General features: G+C 37.8%; 1 protein-coding gene across 1 annotated transcript in view; it reads left to right on the top strand.

Moving 5' to 3' along the window:
* Window positions 1-6,597: 6,597 nt before the first annotated feature.
* The window catches only part of fgf12b (fibroblast growth factor 12b), an 80,951-nt gene continuing 67,173 nt past the window's right edge, over window positions 6,598-20,375 (top strand). The window contains exon 1 of the mRNA XM_056242971.1: window positions 6,598-6,918. Coding sequence (XP_056098946.1) covers window positions 6,894-6,918 — 25 coding nt within the window. The 5' untranslated portion in view covers window positions 6,598-6,893. The remainder of the gene's footprint in view (window positions 6,919-20,375) is intronic.

The raw sequence follows: 20,375 nt of genomic DNA on the forward strand, positions 1-20,375 counted from the left end.
ACCCCGCCCACTTCTCCCAGTTAGACCCATAGATATCCATAATAAAGGCTACGGCGGAGTCTCTATCGTCATCACCGGCGGCCATCTTGTCACAGGCAAGCTTTCTGGCGGGCTCTGATGTAAGATGAGTGATCAGCACGAACACAAATACTCTTATCTCCTCGAAATCTTGGCGCATTTACAAACGGTTTGGTTTCTTACAAACGTTATTAACGTGGCTATAATTCTGGATGATTATTTATTTATACACTTATTATTCATAAGTATGCAGTGTCATAACTACATCTCTGACGTTTATAACAAACCAAACCGTTTGAAAATCGGTCGAAAATTGAGCAAGTTATGGTTATTTAAAAAGTACATGCACCATTAAACACAATGTTACGAGTGAGCGAGCTGCCTGTGCCAAGATGGCCGCCAGGTGTGGACGTCGCCCTCCATTGGCCAGCCGCGCGGACGAGACATCTAGCCTTTATTATGGATATCTATGGTTAGACCAGTCTGACAAGCTGATCATCAGCAGCATCAACCAATCATGTGATGTGCACTCGTTTAGTTATTGACACATGCATATCTTTGCATGTAACTGGTAGGAGGGACCGATCATAACAGACCAAACGTGAATCTTGAAGCTCTACAGGGACCAATCGTAATGCCTTATCACTGAAATCAACCAATGGGGTGTCTTCAATCCGATTAAGAGACTAAAGACTCTTTTTCGACCCTGTTTCTCTCTATATCTGAATCAGGACATATCAGATTTATTATTGCTGTCATCATTAGACTGATGTCCATGAGAATTGTATGTACATGTTGTTTAGATTTATGCTTGATAAATATCTCTGATTTGCCAGCGGGTTTATGGACACCTCAGCAAAATAAAATATCTGCTCTGGATCGGTGTCGCATTGCATTTTCAACTTGTGTTTGCTAAATAAAGCTGTACAGAAATGCAGATGTGTGAGAAAGATCTTCATTATTCTGGTTTGCATATCCACAGTCACACACACACACACACACACACACATATATGTTTATATTTTTTGTTTGTTTTTCTTTATTTCTTTCACTCTTTCTTTCTTTCACTCTTTCTTTCTTTCACTCTTTCTTTCTTTCTTTCACTCTTTCTTTCTTTCTTTCACTCTTTCTTTCACTCTTTCTTTATTTCACTCTTTCTTTATTTCACTCTTTCACTCTTTCTTTATTTCACTCTTTCTTTCTTTCACTCTTTCTTTCTTTCTTTCTTTCACTCTTTCTTTCTTTTTCACTCTCTTTCTTTCACTCTTTCACACTCTTTCTTTCTTTCTTTCACTCTTTCTTTCACTTTTTCTTTCTTTCACTCTTTCTTTCACTCTTTCTTTATTTCACTCTTTCTTTCTTTCTTTCACTCTTTCTTTCTTTCACTCTTCCTTTCTTTCACTTTCTTCCTTTCTTTCACTCTTTCTTTCTTTCTTTTTCACTCTTTTCACTCTTTCTTTCTTTCACACTCTTTCTTTCACTCTTTCACTCTTTCTTTATTCCATTTTTTCTTTCTTTCTTTCTTTCTTTCACTCTTTCTTTATTCCACTCTTCCTTTCTTTCACTTTCTTCCTTTCTTTCACTCTTTCTTTCTTTCTTTTTCACTCTTTTTTCACTCTTTCTTTCTTTCACTCTTTCACACTCTTTCTTTCTTTCACTCTTTCTTTCTTTCACTCTTTCTCACTCTTTCTTTCACTCTTTCTTTCTTTCTTTCTTTCACTCTTTCTTTCTTTCACTCTTTCTTTTTCACTCTTTCACTCTTTTTCTTTTTCACTCTTTTTTTCACTCTTTCTTTCTTTCACTTTCTCACTCTTTCTTTCACTCTTTCTTTCTTTCACTCTTTCTTTCTTTCTTTCACTCTTTCTTTCTTTCTTTCTTTCTTTCACTCTTTCTCACTCTTTCTTTCACTCTTTCTTTCTTTCACTCTTTCTTTCACTCTTTCTTTCACTCTTTCACTCTTTCTTTCTTTAACTCTTTATTTCACTCTTTCTTTATTTCACTCTTTCTTTATTTCACTCTTTCTTTATTTCACTCTTTCTCTTTCACTCTTTCATTCTTTCACTCTTTCTTTCTTTCACTCTTTCTTTCTTTCACTCTTTCTTCCTTTCTTTCTTTCACTCTTTCCTTATTTCTTTTTCACTCTCTTTCACTCTTTTTCTTTTTCACTCTTTTTTCACTCTTTCTTTCTTTCACACTCTTTCTTTCTTTCACTCTTTCTTTCTTTCACTCTTTCTTTCTTTTTCACTCTTTTTCTTTTTCACTCTTTCTTTCTTTTTCACTCTTTCTTTCTTTTTCACTCTTTCTTTCTTTTTCACTCTTTCTTTTTCACTCTCTCTCACTCTTTCTTTCTTTTTCACTCTCTCACTCTTTCTTTCTTTTTCACTCTCTCACTCTTTCTTTCTTTTTCACTTTTTTCACTCTTTCTTTCTTTTTCACTCTTTCTTTTTCACTCTCTCACTCTTTCTTTCTGACGCCGCAGGAGTCATTATTTCTTTCTTTTTTCACTCTCTCTTTCTTTCTTTCTTTTTCACTCTCTCACTCTGTTTCTGTTTCACTTTCTTTCTTTTTCACTCTTTCTTTCTGTCATTCTTTCTTTCTTTTTCACTCTCTCACTCTGTTTCTGTGTCACTCTTTCTTTCTTTCTGTCACTCTTTCTTTCTGTCACTCTTTCTTTCTTTCTGTCACTCTTTCTTTCTTTCTGTCACTCTTTTTTTTCTTTCTGTCACTCTTTCTTCTCATTCTGCCAAAAGTTGCTATATTTGTACGCAAAAATGGACCGCAAGAATGACATCAAAGTTGCATGCAACCATTTAAAGCATTTGCGTCCTCCTTCACGTGGCATTTCTTTTCCAAGTTGGCTGTATAATCGTGTATATATGAGCAGGAATCAATAGTTGTAAGCGCTCTATCTCTAGCCAATACATTTTCTTCGTCCGGGATCATAATGGCGTCAGCGAAATGCTCTTCTACTACTGTGTTAAAAGCACTGACGCCGCAGGAGAAGCGTTTGCATGGAGGTTTTCCTCCAGGAGCTCAGCCCTGCTTCTCGAGGACAGGTGCACAGACTTTAAGAAAGGTAAATGCTGAGAAGTTTATCAGTACAATAGAAGTGTGGCTCGGGATGATGGAGTGTGTGTGTGTAAATGCTGAAGCTGTTCTTCTATCTTGCTGACCCGAGGACGGTGCATGAGTTTCAGTTCTGCTTAAGCAGCTGAATACTAAAATAATCCAGCTCGCTTTTATATACGACTGTGTGAGTTATTTTTGTGTCTTGTCGTCTCAGCACCCGTCTGCCCACCTGCGTTGTGTGTGTGTGTGTGTGTGTGTGTGTGTGAGAGAGAGAGAAGTTTGTTGATGCTCTTTGAGCTCATTTCAGATCTGACACTGATTGATTCACTTTATCATTTTCAGGTTTAAAGTCCCCCTGTGGTGTAAATCCAGCTTTTAATGTTGTTTATGTCTATGTGGTGTTTTTAATCTGCTTTAAGACACACCATGTGTAAGTTCATAAGTCGACAGCATTGCTGAGTATTTCCTCCTTAAAACTGCAGTGAACCAAAGACAGTCTCAAAAACACGCTTTGAAATCGCTGGTGTTTCTGACGTCACAAACGACCTTGTAACCAATCAGATCAACGTGTGATCGTCAACCAGTGGATCTCTGAGCTGAGCGAGTGAGTGGAGGCGGGGCTCATTTGCATATTCATGAGGGTGTCGAGTTACATTCAAGATATTTTAAGGCATGAAGACATTTTTTTCAAGGATATGATGATATATATCGTGATCATAATATAAAGTGTGAATCAATTTAACTTTTTCTATATTGTTTATATATATCGCAGTTTGCGAATATATCCATACGTCCATGTTTCTTTATCACTCTATAGTGTCAGTAACTCTTGCAGCTTTTAGAGGGTACAGGGGTTATTGACACGATAGAGCGATAAAGAAACATGGACGAATGAGTAATAAACAGTGGGACTTATTATTGTTATTAAAAGTACAGTATCTCGCAAAAGAAAAGCTCATTCGGCATTCACACACTGACAGGCAGCTTTCTGTGCGCGTCAAATACACACAAATTAAATATAGTGTATAATAAGTCTATGCAGTGTTTTAGTTTACATTTGATTACTTTATTACATTTCTTGACACTCTTTTTGTATCTTTGTCTTCGTTTGTTTCTTTGTTCTTATTACTGACTGTTTACTTGTCTTCAGTAATTGCTTGCATTAGTATTAGTTTTTGCTGTGGTTTAGAGATTAGAGAATAGTGGAATTTCACTGGTATCTAAAATGTTGGTATCGTAACAAGCTTATTTCCTGGGGAAAAGACAATATCATGATATATTTTGTTACTGTTCATATATACTCATATCATGATATAAAATTTTGGTCATATTGCCCATCAATTTAACTTTTTCTATATTGTTTATATATCGCAGTTTGCAAATATATATCCTTACGTCCATGTTTCTTTATCAATCTATAGTGTCAATAATAACTCATGAGAGTTATTGACACGATAAAGCGATAAAGAAACATGGACGAATGAGTAATAAACAGTGGGACATTGGGATACTCCTTATTTTAAATACATTTTTATTTATTTATGTCCATCTCTGGTTCTTCCTCAGAGAACCATGGGTTCCCAAAGAAACATTGCTTTTTATTAGCAATTCTCATGGAAATTAATAACCATAATACACCCTTAATAAAAAAAAATATATATAAAAAAACACAAATGTTTTTTGCTGTTTTATGGACCTACTTTTTTATATCTAATTTACTTATTTTATAGGTTTTATTTACTTTACAGTTATGCTACATTGGTGCTATACAAATATATTATAGCCTTATTATTTTTTATAATATTTTAAATTTGAAAAACATAACAGAAAAAAACACTATTTATTTAATAAACTGATTGACAATGTAAAAACAACTGTCCGCCTTCTTTGTTTACTTGTTAAATTTACTTTTTGTTTCAGTTTGTTTCTACACCAAATATTATTTGAATTTTAAATGTGTCTCTTAATAATCCATTCTCAGTCAAAGAAAAAACACACTAAACTCATAATAGCTTGTAAAAACAAACTCAAATGTCAAAAATGATTCAGTAAATCGATTGAAAATGAGATATTGTTCTATATTATTTGATATGATCATATCATCATTGTACCATGGTAAGGATGATTGACCACAGGATCACATTTTATTTAAAATAAAAGTTTATTTTATTTTATTTGATTGATTTTAAAGAATTACAACTACAGTCAGGGAGGTACATTGAGTAAACAACAACAACAAAAAAGACAAATATAGGCTATAAAAAACAGTTACAACCTTAAAAGTTAAACAAAAATGTGAAAATGTTTACAGAATAAAACACACTTTGCAGCTTTCTTATTTTTCAAACCCAATATTGTGTTTAGGTATCGGCTATTGTTGAATTTCTGCTCTTAAAAGTAAAAACAAAGGCTTTGTTTCCTTCAAATTTACATTTATGAATACTAAATGTACCTAAAAGAAGAAGCAGATTCATTAAGTGATATTCCTTATTCAATACGATTTATCATGAGAGGAAAACACATTTTTAAAGCACAGTTGAAAGCTGGGCAAGGCTCCGTTAATATGAGGTGTCACATGACACTAGAGATGGGATTTATGGCTCTTTGAGGAGATCCGGATCTTTGCGATCCGTTCCTTTCAAAGAGCCGTTCAAAAGAACGGCTCTTTTGGCTCTTTTTAAATATTTAGTCAGTTTTAAGAAGCCAGCTTGGGGGCATCTCAGTTTATCCTGGAAATAATCACTGGGAGGAATGATGAGGTGAGATTTGTAGTCAATTAATTAAAACTCAGATATCACACACCAATATCTGAGTTTGAATTATTCTGAAATATTGATTATTACCTCATTTGTCATGTGTGGACTATATTCCATAGGGTTGCACAACATCCCTCTGCTTAGAAAGTGATATCACTATTTTGGATTTACCTTTAGTACAAAGTATGTGTATGTGTAAAGCTATGTTGACTTATGTTATTCATACAATACCACAAGAACATTTTGATAAAAAACAAAAACTATTTAAAGTTGTAAATATATACTGTAGATACAATAACATGAACACAAAATGCAATGTAAATAAATACAAAGCAGTTCCTTTGTATTTATTTACAAAGGAACTTAGTGTTACTTTAGTGGGTTTTTTTTTTTTTTTTTTTTAACTGGAGTAACCATGTGACGGCATAAGTCATTGGCTCTGCTCCTACCCAATGACAGCACGTAGGGTTTTTTCCCACTGGAGTACTCACGTAAAGGATGCGCGCGCGTGCACAACTATCATCATGCTGTTAGGCAGTAGCACCCCTGCGCTGGGTGTGCCCCTTCCCCTATAACTGAGGAGCTAATCTGTGTGCATCTGTGTGAAACACGCATGAAAAAAGAACGACAGAAAGAACGGCTCCCCTCCAGCCGCGACTCGGCTCCCATCGTTCATGTTTATGAGCCGTTCAAAAGAATCGGTTCGTTCGCGAACGTCACAACTCTACATGACACCTGCTGTGACGTCACGCCCGTGTGTCTGATAGCGGCGGAGCTTGCGGCAGCTCCCGTTAACGGCGCGCGGAACGAGCACCGGTCACACGCACGCTCACGCTCACGCTCCAGCATCAACAAACACCGTCCGCCACACCCGTGATTCCGCCGCCGCCTCACTCAGCACCGGACCGCGCGTGAAGTGACTGACAGCTGCTCTCACGTGAGAGTCGCGCCCCCGTGCGCCGCTGTAGCGCGAGCCAGGACCGACGCAGTCTTCCTCATCTTCTTCTTCAGCATCTTCATCCTCCGTGACCGACAGCAGCGCAACGGGAGATGGAGAGCAAAGACAAGAGCGCCGGTGAGTGACTGACGTCATGTGTGTGTGTGTGTGTGTGTGTGTGTGCATGTCTGTAAGTGTGTGTGTGTGTGTGTGTGTGTGTGTAGACTGCGGTACTCAGGTCTGCTGTCCTGACGGGGTCTGGGTGGGGTATGTGTGTGTGTGTTCATGTGTGATGCTTATCAGATGCCAAGCATGTGTGTGTGTGATGTATCTGTAAATGCTTTCAGTGCCAAACATCCTGATGCAGCAGAAATGCCTCTTGCATGGGGTTCGGGTGGTCCACGCATCACATTCATCACAGTCCTCTGCATATGTGTGTGTGTGTGTGTGTGTGTGTGTGTGATGCATTGAGTCCCTATAGCCTACATGAGGTCCCTATACATGATGAAACACCTGTCTGCATCATCATACGCTGTGTTTTTGTAAGCGTTTGGGTGTGTATCAGCAGAAGCTGTGATTGTAAACATCATGTTTATTAACTGTAGGGGATATTGTGTATGGTTGGTATAAGTGTGTGTTGATGGTGCTCTTCATCAACATTCAGGACGTGTATAGCATCGCGCTCTCACTTTACTGCACCCAAACGCTCACAAGGAAAATTCCCTTCGAAACAAAAAGGCTTCTATATTGGAATCGATGGTTCCAAATGGAACCTTCGACATTTACGGAACCGTTCGAATGCGCCAAACACTGTTAGAGGTGAAACTGAGGCATAAGCCCAGGTCACGAGGCCTACACGACCAGAACCGGTGCTAATCCAAAGTAAACAAGTCGAATCCATTAAAAAGAGCGGGTTTTAATAAGCCAGTAATTTTGGAACCAGGAACAAAAGTAGGATTCTCAGCTCAACATGAGGGTCAAGATGTGCCGTAGCACCTGTGTGTGTGTGTGTGATGTTGCTGTGTTTTATGGCCCATATTCAGGTCTAATAAATGCATTTGGGTCATCAGTGTCCGTTTAAGTGCGATATATGGAGCTGTTGGTGTGTGAGGTAAACACAGCGGCCCCGAAACCCAAACACACTCTTTAAAACAAAGGTTCTGTATTGGAATCGATGGTTCCGTGAAGAACCTTTAACATCCATTGCACAAAAGGTGCTTTATATTGAAATAAGGTTATTCTAAAAGCTGAAAGCGTACAAAAATGATTCTTATGAAAACAACCCGTTTATTTTTACGAGTGTCACAGTCAAAAATGTTTGATTACGTGCAAAATATCAAGCATGCAAACTTGCAAATCTTTTCTCAGAACTTGTTTTTTTCCACTGACTTTTGCAAATCAGTTCATTGGTGTTTGTGTGTGTGTGTGTGTGTGTGTGTGTGTGTGAACAAAGATGCTTTCAAGTTGCTGAATTCTGTCCAGATTATGTTTAACATGGAAGTAAGCTGTACAAAGGTTCTTTATAGGCATCTGGTTCCAAGAAGAACATTTAAAGGGATAGTTCACCCCAAAATGTAAACTCTGTCAGTAATTACTCTCCCTCATGTTGTTCAACCCTGTATGACTTTTGTTCATCTTCGGGACTTGCTCTCTGTGAAATCAGGAGTGTACACGAGTTAACAACAACTCTGTCACCCAACGATTCTATCTGGTCTACAAACCACGTTTTGTCACGAAAAATCACGCGGTAAAACGAACCGGAAATGACGCGAAACAGCACTCGCGCCAATACCCGGTGACCTCAACCCATGCCTTGCTCTGATTGGCTGTAGCTCATATCATATCTCTGGATATCTAGCATGCTAGAGCGTCTTTGATACGTTGTTGGCTCTTTCATACTAACAGATTGGCGAGCGTTCATCGTCCGCTAATCCCCCACGATTTGCACGCGGTAACACCCTGACCTGTCGGCGAGCTCAACGATTTGCAAATCGGGCTTAAAATCATGTAGTGTGAACTAGGCTTAAGGTACCGAAACTTGCCGGCCCAGAAAAGTTAGTAAAGACATCGTTAAAATAGTCCGAGTGCCTACAGTGGCTCAACCTTAAGTTTATCAAGCGACGAGAATACTTTTTGTGCGCAAAAAAACAAACAAAAATAACGACTTTATTCAACTCTTCATGTTCTTCTCTGTTGGCCTCGAGATTTCACGTAGTGTAACAGCGCAGCGCTTCTGGGTTGTACGTCACACGCAGGCTCACTATTGGCTGACGCTGGTCATGTGCGTGATGTGTGTGTGACGTACAACCCAGAAGCGCTGCGCTGTTACACTACGTGAAATCTCGAGGCCAACAGAGAAGAACATGAAGAGTTGAATAAAGTCGTTATTTTTGTTTGTTTTTTTGCGCACAAAAAGTATTCTCATCGCTTGATAAACTTAAAGGGGTCATATAATGCCATTTTTGTACAAGCTAATATGATTCTTTAGGGTCTAAATTAAAAGTTTGTAATATACTTTAATTAAAAATTCTCATTAGTATTGTAAGAAAACACTTATTTTACCTGGTCAAAAACAGCTCTGTTTCCGTTTCAGTGCATAAGCCTTTAAATGATAATGAGCTTTGCTGACACCGCCTCTCTGTACTGTGCGTACACCGTTTGTAACTCAATAACACAATAACCATAACGCATTGTTCAGTATAAACGTGGGATTATGAATTATATTGAGAACGTCATACATAGAAAACATGCCGTAATGTACCCTGAGTGTAAACCTTAGACGCATTCATTGTGAAGCATGCAGCTAGCGATTTGCAAAGATTAATATATTAATATAAAGTTTAATAAAACGTTTCACTCACTTCCGTTCTTCTGGAGGTTCAGCAGGAACACGAATATCTGGTACCGATCCTTTCATGAGCAGCTTCTTAGCAAAACCAGCTTTATACTGACCCTCGTTTATAAAGCAGTCTGGTGAGAAATGATTCGGCAAACATGAGAGCATTGACGTTGCTCGTGGGGAATATTCCCTTCGAAAACAAACTCAGCCACTGCGTCTTCAGTGGTTCGGATTTGGGAACATTAAAATGACTGTGTTCGTTATTACACCCAAGAACAGAACACCACAATCGCTTAGACGCCATTCTGCTCATAGACAGTGCTCCAGCATATCAACAATGACCGCGCCGGTCCGCACAGACTATGATTGACAGCTGGCTCACGAGCGAGGGCGGGTCTGTGTTGAAACGCTCCTGTCAATCAACAATCGTGGGAGGGGCTTCAGACCGTGTGACGTCACAGGCTCGAACGGCTTGATTTGAGGCAGGGGAAAACATATAAGGAGATTAAAACAAAAACACTGGATGGATTTTTATCATTATATGATGGTTGTGTACAGGCACTGCCAACACACATTTCAGTACAATCAACTTGTAAAAGTGCATGCACCATTATATGACCCCTTTAAGATTGAGCCACTGTAGTCACTCGGACTATTTTAACGATGTCTTTCATAACTTTTCTGGGCCGGCAAGTTTCAATAACATAGAAGCCTATAGAGGAGTGATCCAGCTCTCAGATTTAATCAGAAATATCTTAATTTGTGTCCCGAAGATGAACGAAAGTCTTACGGGGTTGAACAACATGAGGGAGAGTAATTACTGACAGCATTTACATGTTTGGGTGAACTATCCCTTATGAACGTTAATCATGGAAACTCTTGAAAATAAAGGTTTCAAAAGTTTTTTTTTTTCAGTGATCTTAAAAGAACCATTTTTATATATTTTTTTAGTGTGAAGAACATTATAATAATAACCCTTTTCCCACTATAAAGACCCTGTTCTGTGAATGTGTCAGACTTTCGAATCATCAGCCACTAGGTTAATAACTAGAGGAATAAAAAACGATTTTTGCGCTATTCTAAAAAAAAAAAAGAAAAAGAAAAAAAAGAAGCCAAATTTGGGTCAAATATGGACAGCCGTTTTCCGAGCATTTGATTGGACAGAAAATCTGATGAGAATCTGAAGTGCAGAGTGATGTCATCAAAATCATTGATCCATATATTGTCGGAAGTGCGAGACTGTCAGTTTTGAATGCTTATATATTCTAAATATAAATTTTGTCATTGTTTTGGAGCACGCTAGCTTATAGATACCAGTACGGCTAACATATTCATACTAAAGAGACTTTAAAGTGTACTTTTACTCGCACTGTTTATGCTACAAACGTCATAGAAGTACGGGAATTGGGACGCACCGAATGAAGTCCGGGGACTTTTCTCCCACTGTTTTATTTAGTTCTATGTATTCTGACATACTTCTATGTTGGCGTTCTTAACTCAATTAGCAATCGTGTTGATTAATATTCATAACTCAAGTTCACACAGGTGTAGTTCGTCACATTTACTATGAACATGCTCTATTAAATAACCACGAGCAAACACAACACCGCCTGCCTTCATGCTCATCTACTGGTTTAGCATTAAGTGTTTTGCTTGGGAAATGTGCTTGTTTATCTTTACAGTAAATGCCATTTGATATTTTGACTAATGCAATATGTAATGCAATGACATTCGAAGAAATGTAAGTTTACACAAACATACAGTGAGTATATCCATAACATTACTGAGAAATCAGTGTCATAAGAAGCGATGTTTGATGGCACGTGTGTGTGTGTGTGTGTGTGTGATGGGTAGGTTTAGAGGTCGGTTTAGTGTGTGTGTGTGTGATGGTTAGGTTTAGTGTGTGTATGCGACGGGTAGGTTTAGTGTGTGTGTGTATGCGATGGGTAGGTTTAGTGTGTGTGTGTGTGTGTGATGGTTAGGTTTAGTGTGTGTGTGTGTGTGATGGGTAGGGTTAGTGTGTGTGTGTGTGATGGGTAGGGTTAGTGTGTGTGTGTGTGTGTGTGTATGCGATGGGTAGGTTTAGTGTGTGTGTGTGTGATGGTTAGGGTTAGTGCGTGTGTGTGTGTGTGCGCGTGTGTGTGATGGTATGGTTTAGGGGTCGGGTTAGTGTGTGTGTGTTTGTGAGTGAGAGTGTGTGATGGGTAGGTTTATGGGTCGGGCTAGTGTGTGTGTGTGTGTGAAATGGGTAGGTTTAGGGGTTGGGTTAGTGTGTGTGTGTGTGATGGGTAGGTTTAGGGGTCGGGTTAGTGTGTGTGTGTGTGTGTGTGTGTGTGTGTGTGATGGGTAGGTTTAGGGTTAGTGTAAGGAGACCGAATATACAGTTTGTACAGTATAAAAACCATTACGTCTATGGAATGTCCCCATGTAGATGGCTAAGTAAATGTGTGTGTGTGTGTGTGTGTGTGTGTGTGTGTGTGTGTGTGTGTGTGTGTGTGTGTGTGTGTGTGTGTGTGTGTGTGTGTGTGTGTGTGTGTGTGTGTGTGTGTAAACTGATAGTCACGCGGTTGATGTTAACAATTGATTTTGGCTTCGACTGTCCGACGGCGAGACAACAAAGTTAAACACTGTCTCACTCACTCACATTTACTCACTCACTCACTCACTCACACACACACACACACACACACACACACACACACACACACTGTCTCTCTTCAGAGTGCCTCGGTTTCAGTCGGAGGGGGGATGTCGTCTGAGACTTAGACCTGATAAATAAAGTCTGGTCCACATTGCAGTTTATTTCAGAAGAGTTCGCAGTCCGCTGAGCTGAGCATCACCACATGAAACCATTTTGATGCACTTAGTAGCAAATATAGTAACTTTAAACTGTAGAGTTAAACGTACGTTAGTCAGATGTGTCTTTTAGTCGGTGGTTCTTAAGCAACATATGCTCAGAAGTGGATCCGAGTGTTGTGATGGGTGACAGTCGTGGCTAAACACAGGTTTCAGATCAGTGTGTACAGGATAACACAGGCTGTGTGTGTTCTACTGTGCTAATGATTCATTCTAGTACAGGTGAATGCTGGGAAATGGTGGGTCACCTGAGAGCATTTTTTTTTTTTTATCTCTTGGGGATATTTAAAGGTGCAGTGTGTGTGTGTGTGTGTGTGTGTGTGTGTGTCATATCTGCACCACTAGCAATCCTGTTTTAGATGTATATACACTACCCCCCATAAGTTTGATTTGATCTGATGTTTATTTGATCAAAACTACAGTAAAAACAGTAATAATGTAAAATTTAAAATGTGTTCTCTCCCTGTGTGAATATCTAGTAAAGTGTAATTTATTCCTGTGATCAAAGCTGTATTTTCAGCATCATTACTCCAGTCTTCAGTGTCACATGATCCTTCAGAAATCACTCTAATATGATGATTTGATGATCAAGAAACATTTATGATTATTATCAATATTCATATTTCTGTGGAAACTGTAATACTTTTTTTCCAGGATTCTTTGATGAATAGAATGTTCAAAAGAATTTGAAATGGAATCTTTTGTAACACTTTCATCACATTTTGTAACAGACTTTTTTAACACTATGTATATAAGAGATGGCTCATTTTTGACAGTGTTTTGTAGAGATATTTGGGTGTTTGTTTGATATGGTGTGTTTGATCTAACAGCAGGTGGCAGGAGAGAGAGAGAGAGAGCATCAGAAAGATCTATCTATCTATCTATCTATCTATCTATCTATCTATCTATCTATCTATCTATCTATCTATCTATCTATCTATCTATCTAATCTCTCTTTACATTTCCTCATGTTCTCCATTTTTCTGTGTGTGATTAAACGTCAGTAATGAAATCATTGATTTGTGTGTGTGTGTGTGTGTGTGTGTGTTGTGGCCTCATAACCTTGGTTAGTTGGAAGTATGTTTGATTTAGGCCTCATCTTTGATCTGTCCCTCTCACACACACGCACACACACACACACACACATACACACACACAAATACCAGTTCTCAAATGGTGACACGCCGTAAACAAGATTTGTTCACACGACCTCCCCGTGTCACAGAGTTCACGAACACAGTGACATCTCTCATCAATAACACTTAAACAAACAGCACCAATTCAACATGAGGACATTTATGCATTTACACACACACAGCTCACACAAAAGGGAAGTTTTATTGTATCGTGTGTGTGTGTGTGTGTGTGTGTGTGTGTGTGTGAGAGTGTGTGGTGTGTGTGTGTGTGTGTGTGGTGTGAGAGTGTCTGGTGTGTGTGTTTGAGAGTGTGTGTGTGGTGTGTATACCTGTATTTTAGGGGTGGACGCTCTTACGATTTTATATCGTGATCAATCTTGAAGACGTCCACGATCTTCTTTTCAAGCCAATCGCAGAGATCGTGATCTTTCATGTCCTATTGCGGGACATGCTTTATATTAAAAAGAGTTATTAAAGCGCATTAAACTGGGAGATAGACTGATGGTTTCTACACACTTTCTGTGCGAGACAGAGCGAAACACGGACGAACAAAGTGTGCTTGGAGTTTCAGCCGCGCCTAAACACTCAAATATACACACAAATATGTTGAATATCCATATTTGCGAGTATTTACATTAGACAGTCTGTTATGTCTGAAGTGAATAAGCAGTTGGGAAAGAAATCAGATGTGTATCGTTATATTAGATCCGTGCATTAAATGCAAACCTGCTGCTATCTGTCATTATTAAAGACAAAATCACTCACTGCTTTTCGACTGAACAACTGTAGCAGCTGTAATAAGAATCAGTGTATATGTAATTCATACAGTGTTTTAACGTTTAACTCCGGGTTTAATGACTATTTTGACGACTGATTGTTTAATGCAATACTGTGTTTTAAGTTGAGCAAATAGATCAGTTCATAGGCTTGTGGATATTCTCCATTGTACATCTCAAAATTGGGAAGATCGTGATTGTTTGTTATAAAACCGTTATATTAAATTTTGGGAAGATCGCCCACAATGTCCAATCATTAACCAGGAAAAAGTCACATGACTACATGTTCTAATTGGCTGTGAGTGAGTCACATGCTCTTATTTTCCTCAGTTTTATATTCTTTTTAAGCCTTAATGTTGGAATCTAATTCACATATTCATTTGGATTATTACAAACAAAACTGAAGCGCAGAAAGCCACTGGAGCTAAGCATACTTGTTCTTTTTAAAAGAAAGTGGACATATCAGAAGAGTTTTCCTCTCCACTCACTGACTAGTTCATAACACACGTGACATAAATAATCATACGTATATTGGTAAGATGTAAAATATATGTAAACTTCGAGCTTAATTTACATAAAGCATTTTCAGATTGAGCCGTTGGTTGATTTTAAGCAGATTATTTGCTTGTAAACGCAGCATTTCCACTTTCAGTGAGGACAGAAAAGCAGTCGAGAGTTGGTCAGCACACGGTGTTGCTATTAAACACTCCTGTAGTGTTGTGTTACAGCAGAGCGATCCTGCGTGTGTAATATCACTGCTCTCCGTTAGCATGCATGCACTGAGGGTTCAGCAGCCGTTTGATAGAGAACTTTGCACTTTTATCATGGATAGATGCACTTTTATGATGGAAAGATGCACTTTTATGATGGATAGATGCACTTTTATCATGGATAGATGCTAGGCTTGGGCGGTATCCAAATTTTGATACCGTCAAACCTCCTCCCTATTTTACCGCGGTATACGGTATTACCGCGTGATAATTAAAAATTATGACATAAGGCTCAGACGGCATCACCAAACTGTTGGTTTGTGCAGGGATGAGTCACAATTTTCGAATATTCAATTATTTGATTTTATTATAGAATATGGAATAGGTTGTGGGATTATTGTCTAAAAAAAATCCCCATGTTTTCCGTTCTGATGCGGTGGTGACACGTTCAACCAGAGGGTGGCGATGCCAATAATGCATCTAAAAGCTGTCAATCAACTCTCAGACAACAGGAGAAGATGCACATTGTCTCACACCAGAGCATGCGAGCGGAGTGGTAATATTTCCTCCAGAGCAGAGAGCGCATTTCTGAAGATCACGCGCCGCTCGCTCAGTCCACTCAGCGTCGCGCGCTCAGAACGCCCGCAGTGACATGCTGGTTAGAAAACATGTGAAGTAGGGCTGCCCGTGCACGACTAAAGTTTTTTTTTTTTCTAGTTGACTAGTAGTAGTTGATTTAAGCCATTAGTCTAATCACATATTTATATTGATTAAATTACTTAAATATATATAGGAGAGAATGCTAAACCATAATGAGCGTTTTCGTAATATATTGCCTATTCTGCATCTCAAAGCACGCATAAAGCTTGGCACAAAGAACCGGCAAAAGTAATTATAATGCATGAAACATTTGAATTGTTTATTAATGAAAAACTTTCTATGTCAGTGGCTGCACAGATAAAGTTTACGATGCAGACTCGCATCTTCGCAGTAGTGAACGCGCATAGAGAGAAATGCACACTTCATATGAATTAGCCTACAGAGAGCAGCCCATTTCTTTTAGTTTTTAATTGTTTTGTTTAAAAGTAGACATTTCAAGCTTACTATATATATACACTTCTCAGATATTTAAGGCATCTATCTTATACGCTGAGTTTCGTTTTTTTAGGAGACGCGCTCCAGTTCACGCGCCGGTGCCTCCGTGTCCGGCTTATATTGTCTAATATATGCTTCTTATTTATTAATCCAGGCAATTCGTTGATGAAACATTGATTAAAATTAAGATACAATTTATACAAAACGAAATTCACTTTAAAGAAAGGCTTTCTACAAAACAAAATGTAATAAGTGGTCAAAAATCATGTCTGACCCATTCCAAATGTTTTCCGATATTGGGCATCTTATCATCCTATCTTATTCATCTCATGCAGTTTCCTTTTCATATAATCAACATAGATGAAATAAAAAAATAACAACATTATATTATTAAACATAAATATGAAAAGAAATACGTTTTTTTTTTTTTTTTAACTTGTAGCCTATTTAAGTGTCACACCGCGCTCCGCTGTATATCTGTGTAGCCTACATGCATGTGTGCGTGCATATGGTGGAGGGGTGCGATTTTCGAATAATAATCAAATAATACCAGGCGATCTTCAAATATTATTTTTGCTTGAAATGCCCATCCCTGCCAAACTGCAGAAGTCGTGTTCTTCTTCGAGACCAGGTCACTCGGTGCGCAACTTGCCATCTTTCCCCCTCTCTCCCCCACTCTTTCTCCTCCACACTGTCACGTGATGACAACCACACATAAGCATTTTTAGCCATTAAATAAATTATATTTAATATTTAATCCTTGTCTCCTATATAAGTGTATTGGATTTTTTTTATGACGGTATGACGATATTGAAACTGATACCGTTGCTATTTTTAGATCCCGCGGTATACGATATTACCGTATTACCGCCCAAGCCTAATAGATGCACTTTTATGATGGAAAGATGCACTTTTATGATGGATAGATGCACTTTTATCATGGATAGATGCACTTTTATCATGGATAGATGCACTTTTATGATGATAGATGCACTTTTATCATGGATAGATGCACTTTTATGATGGATAGATGCACTTTTATGATGGACAGATGCACTTTTATGATGGATAGATGCACTTTTATGATGATAGATGCACTTTTATCATGGATAGATGCACTTTTATGATGGATAGATACACTTTTATGATGGATAGATGCACTTTTATGATGGATAGATGCACTTTTATGATGATAGATGCACTTTTATCATGGATAGATGCATTTTTATGATGGATAGATGCACTTTTATGATGGATAGATGCACTTTTATGATGGATAGATGCACTGTTATCATGGATAGATGCACTTTTATGATGGATAGATGCACTTTTATGATGATAGATGCACTTTTATGATGGATAGATGCACTTTTATGATGGATAGATGAACTTTTATGATGTACAGAGGCACTTTTATGATGATAGATGCACTTTTATGATGATAGATGCAATTTTATGATGTACAGATGCAGTTTTATGATGATAGATGCACTTTTATGATGTACAGATGCACTTTTATGATGGACAGATGCACTTTTATGATGGATAGATGCACTGTTATCATGGATAGATGCACTTTTATGATGTACAGATGCACTTTTATGATGGATAGATGCACTTTTATCATGGATAGATGCACTTTTATGATGGATAGATGCACTTTTATCATGGATAGATGCACTTTTATGATGGACAGATGCACTTTTATGATGGATAGATGCACTTTTATCATGGATAGATGCACTTTTATGATGGATAGATGCACTTATGATGGACAGATGCACTTTTATGATGTATAGATGCACTGTTATCATGGATAGATGCACTTTTATGATGGATAGATGCACTTTTATCATGGATAGATGCACTTTTATGATGGATAGATGCACTTTTATGATGGATAGATGCACTTTTATGATGATAGATGCACTTTTATGATGGATAGATGCACTTTAATGATGGATAGATGAACTTTTATGATGTACAGAGGCACTTTTATGATGATAGATGCACTTTTATGATGGATAGATGCACTTTTATGATGGACAGATGCACTTTTATGATGATAGATGCACTTTTATCATGGATAGATGCACTTTTATGATGGATAGATGCACTTATGATGGACAGATGCACTTTTATGATGTATAGATGCACTTTTATGATGGATAGATGCACTTTTATCATGGATAGATGCACTTTTATGATGGATAGATGCACTTTTATCATGGATAGATGCACTTTTATGATGTATAGATGCACTGTTATCATGGATAGATGCACTTTTATGATGGATAGATGCACTTTTGTCATGGATAGATGCACTTTTATCATGGATAGATGCACTTTTATGATGGATAGATGCACTTTTATGATGGATAGATGCACTTTTATGATGGATAGGTGCACTTTTATCATGGATAGATGCACTTTTATCATGGATAGATGCACTTTTATGATGGATAGATGCACTTTTATGATGGATAGATGCACTTTAATGATGGATAGATGAACTTTTATGATGTACAGAGGCACTTTTATGATGATAGATGCACTTTTATGATGTACAGATGCACTTTTATGATGATAGATGCACTTTTATGATGGATATCATAGATGCACTTTTATGATGGATAGATGCACTTTTATGATGGATAGATGCACTTTTATGATGGATAGATGCACTTTTATGATGGATAGATGCACTTTTATGATGGATAGATGCACTTTTATGATGGATAGATGCACTTTTATGAGGGATAGATGCACTTTTATGATGGACAGATGCACTTTTATGATGGATAGATGCACTTTTATGATAGACGGATGCACTTTTATGATGGATAGATGCACTTTTATGATGGACAGATGCACTTTTATGATGGACAGATGCACTTTTATGATGGATAGATGCACTTTTATGATGGACAGATGCACTTTTATGATGATAAATGCACTTTTATCATGGATAGATGCACTTTTATGATGGATAGATGCACTTTTATGATGGATAGATGCACTTTTATGATGGATAGATGCACTTTTATGATGGATAGATGCGCTTATGATGGATAGATGCACTTTTATGATGGATAGATGCACTTTTATCTTGGATGGATGCACTTTTATGATGGATAGATGCACTTTTATGATGGATAGATGCACTTTTATGATGGATAGATGCGCTTATGATGGATAGATGCACTTTTATGATGGATAGATGCACTTTTATGATGGATAGATGCGCTTATGATGGATAGATGCACTTTTATGATGGATAGATGCACTTTTATGATGGATAGATGCACTTTTATGATGGATAGATGCGCTTATGATGGATAGATGCACTTTTATGATGGATAGATGCACTTTTATCTTGGATGGATGCACTTTTATGATGGATAGATGCACTTTTATGATGGATAGATGGACTTTTTTTATGATGGACAGATGCACTTTTATGATGGATAGATGCGCTTATGATGGATAAATGGATAGATGCACTTTTATGATGGATAGATGCACTTTTATGATGGATAGATGCGCTTATGATGGACAGATGCACTTTTATGATGGATAGATGCACTTTTATGATGGATAGATGCACTTTTATGATGGATAGATGCACTTTTATGATGGATAGATGCACTTTTATGAGGGATAGATGCACTTTTATGATGGACAGATGCACTTTTATGATGGATAGATGCACTTTTATGATGGACAGATGCACTTTTATGATGGATAGATGCACTTTTATGATGGATAGATGCACTTTTATGATGGATAGATGCACTTTTATGAGGGATAGATGCACTTTTATGATGGACAGATGCACTTTTATGATGGATAGATGCACTTTTATGATGGATAGATGCACTTTTATGATGGACAGATGCACTTTTATGATGGACAGATGCACTTTTATGATGGATAGATGCACTTTTATGATGGATAGATGCACTTTTATGAGGGATAGATGCACTTTTATGATGGACAGATGCACTTTTATGATGGATAGATGCACTTTTATGATGGATAGATGCACTTTTATGATGGATAGATGCACTTTTATGATGGACAGATGCACTTTTATGATGGATAGATGCACTTTTATGATGGACAGATGCACTTTTATGATGGATAGATGCACTTTTATGATGGATAGATGCACTTTTATGAT

Source organism: Rhinichthys klamathensis, unplaced genomic scaffold, assembly GCF_029890125.1.
Source record: "Rhinichthys klamathensis goyatoka isolate OS25496 unplaced genomic scaffold, OSU_Roscu_1.1 h1tg000767l_1, whole genome shotgun sequence".
NCBI classification, from domain to species: domain Eukaryota; kingdom Metazoa; phylum Chordata; class Actinopteri; order Cypriniformes; family Leuciscidae; genus Rhinichthys; species Rhinichthys klamathensis.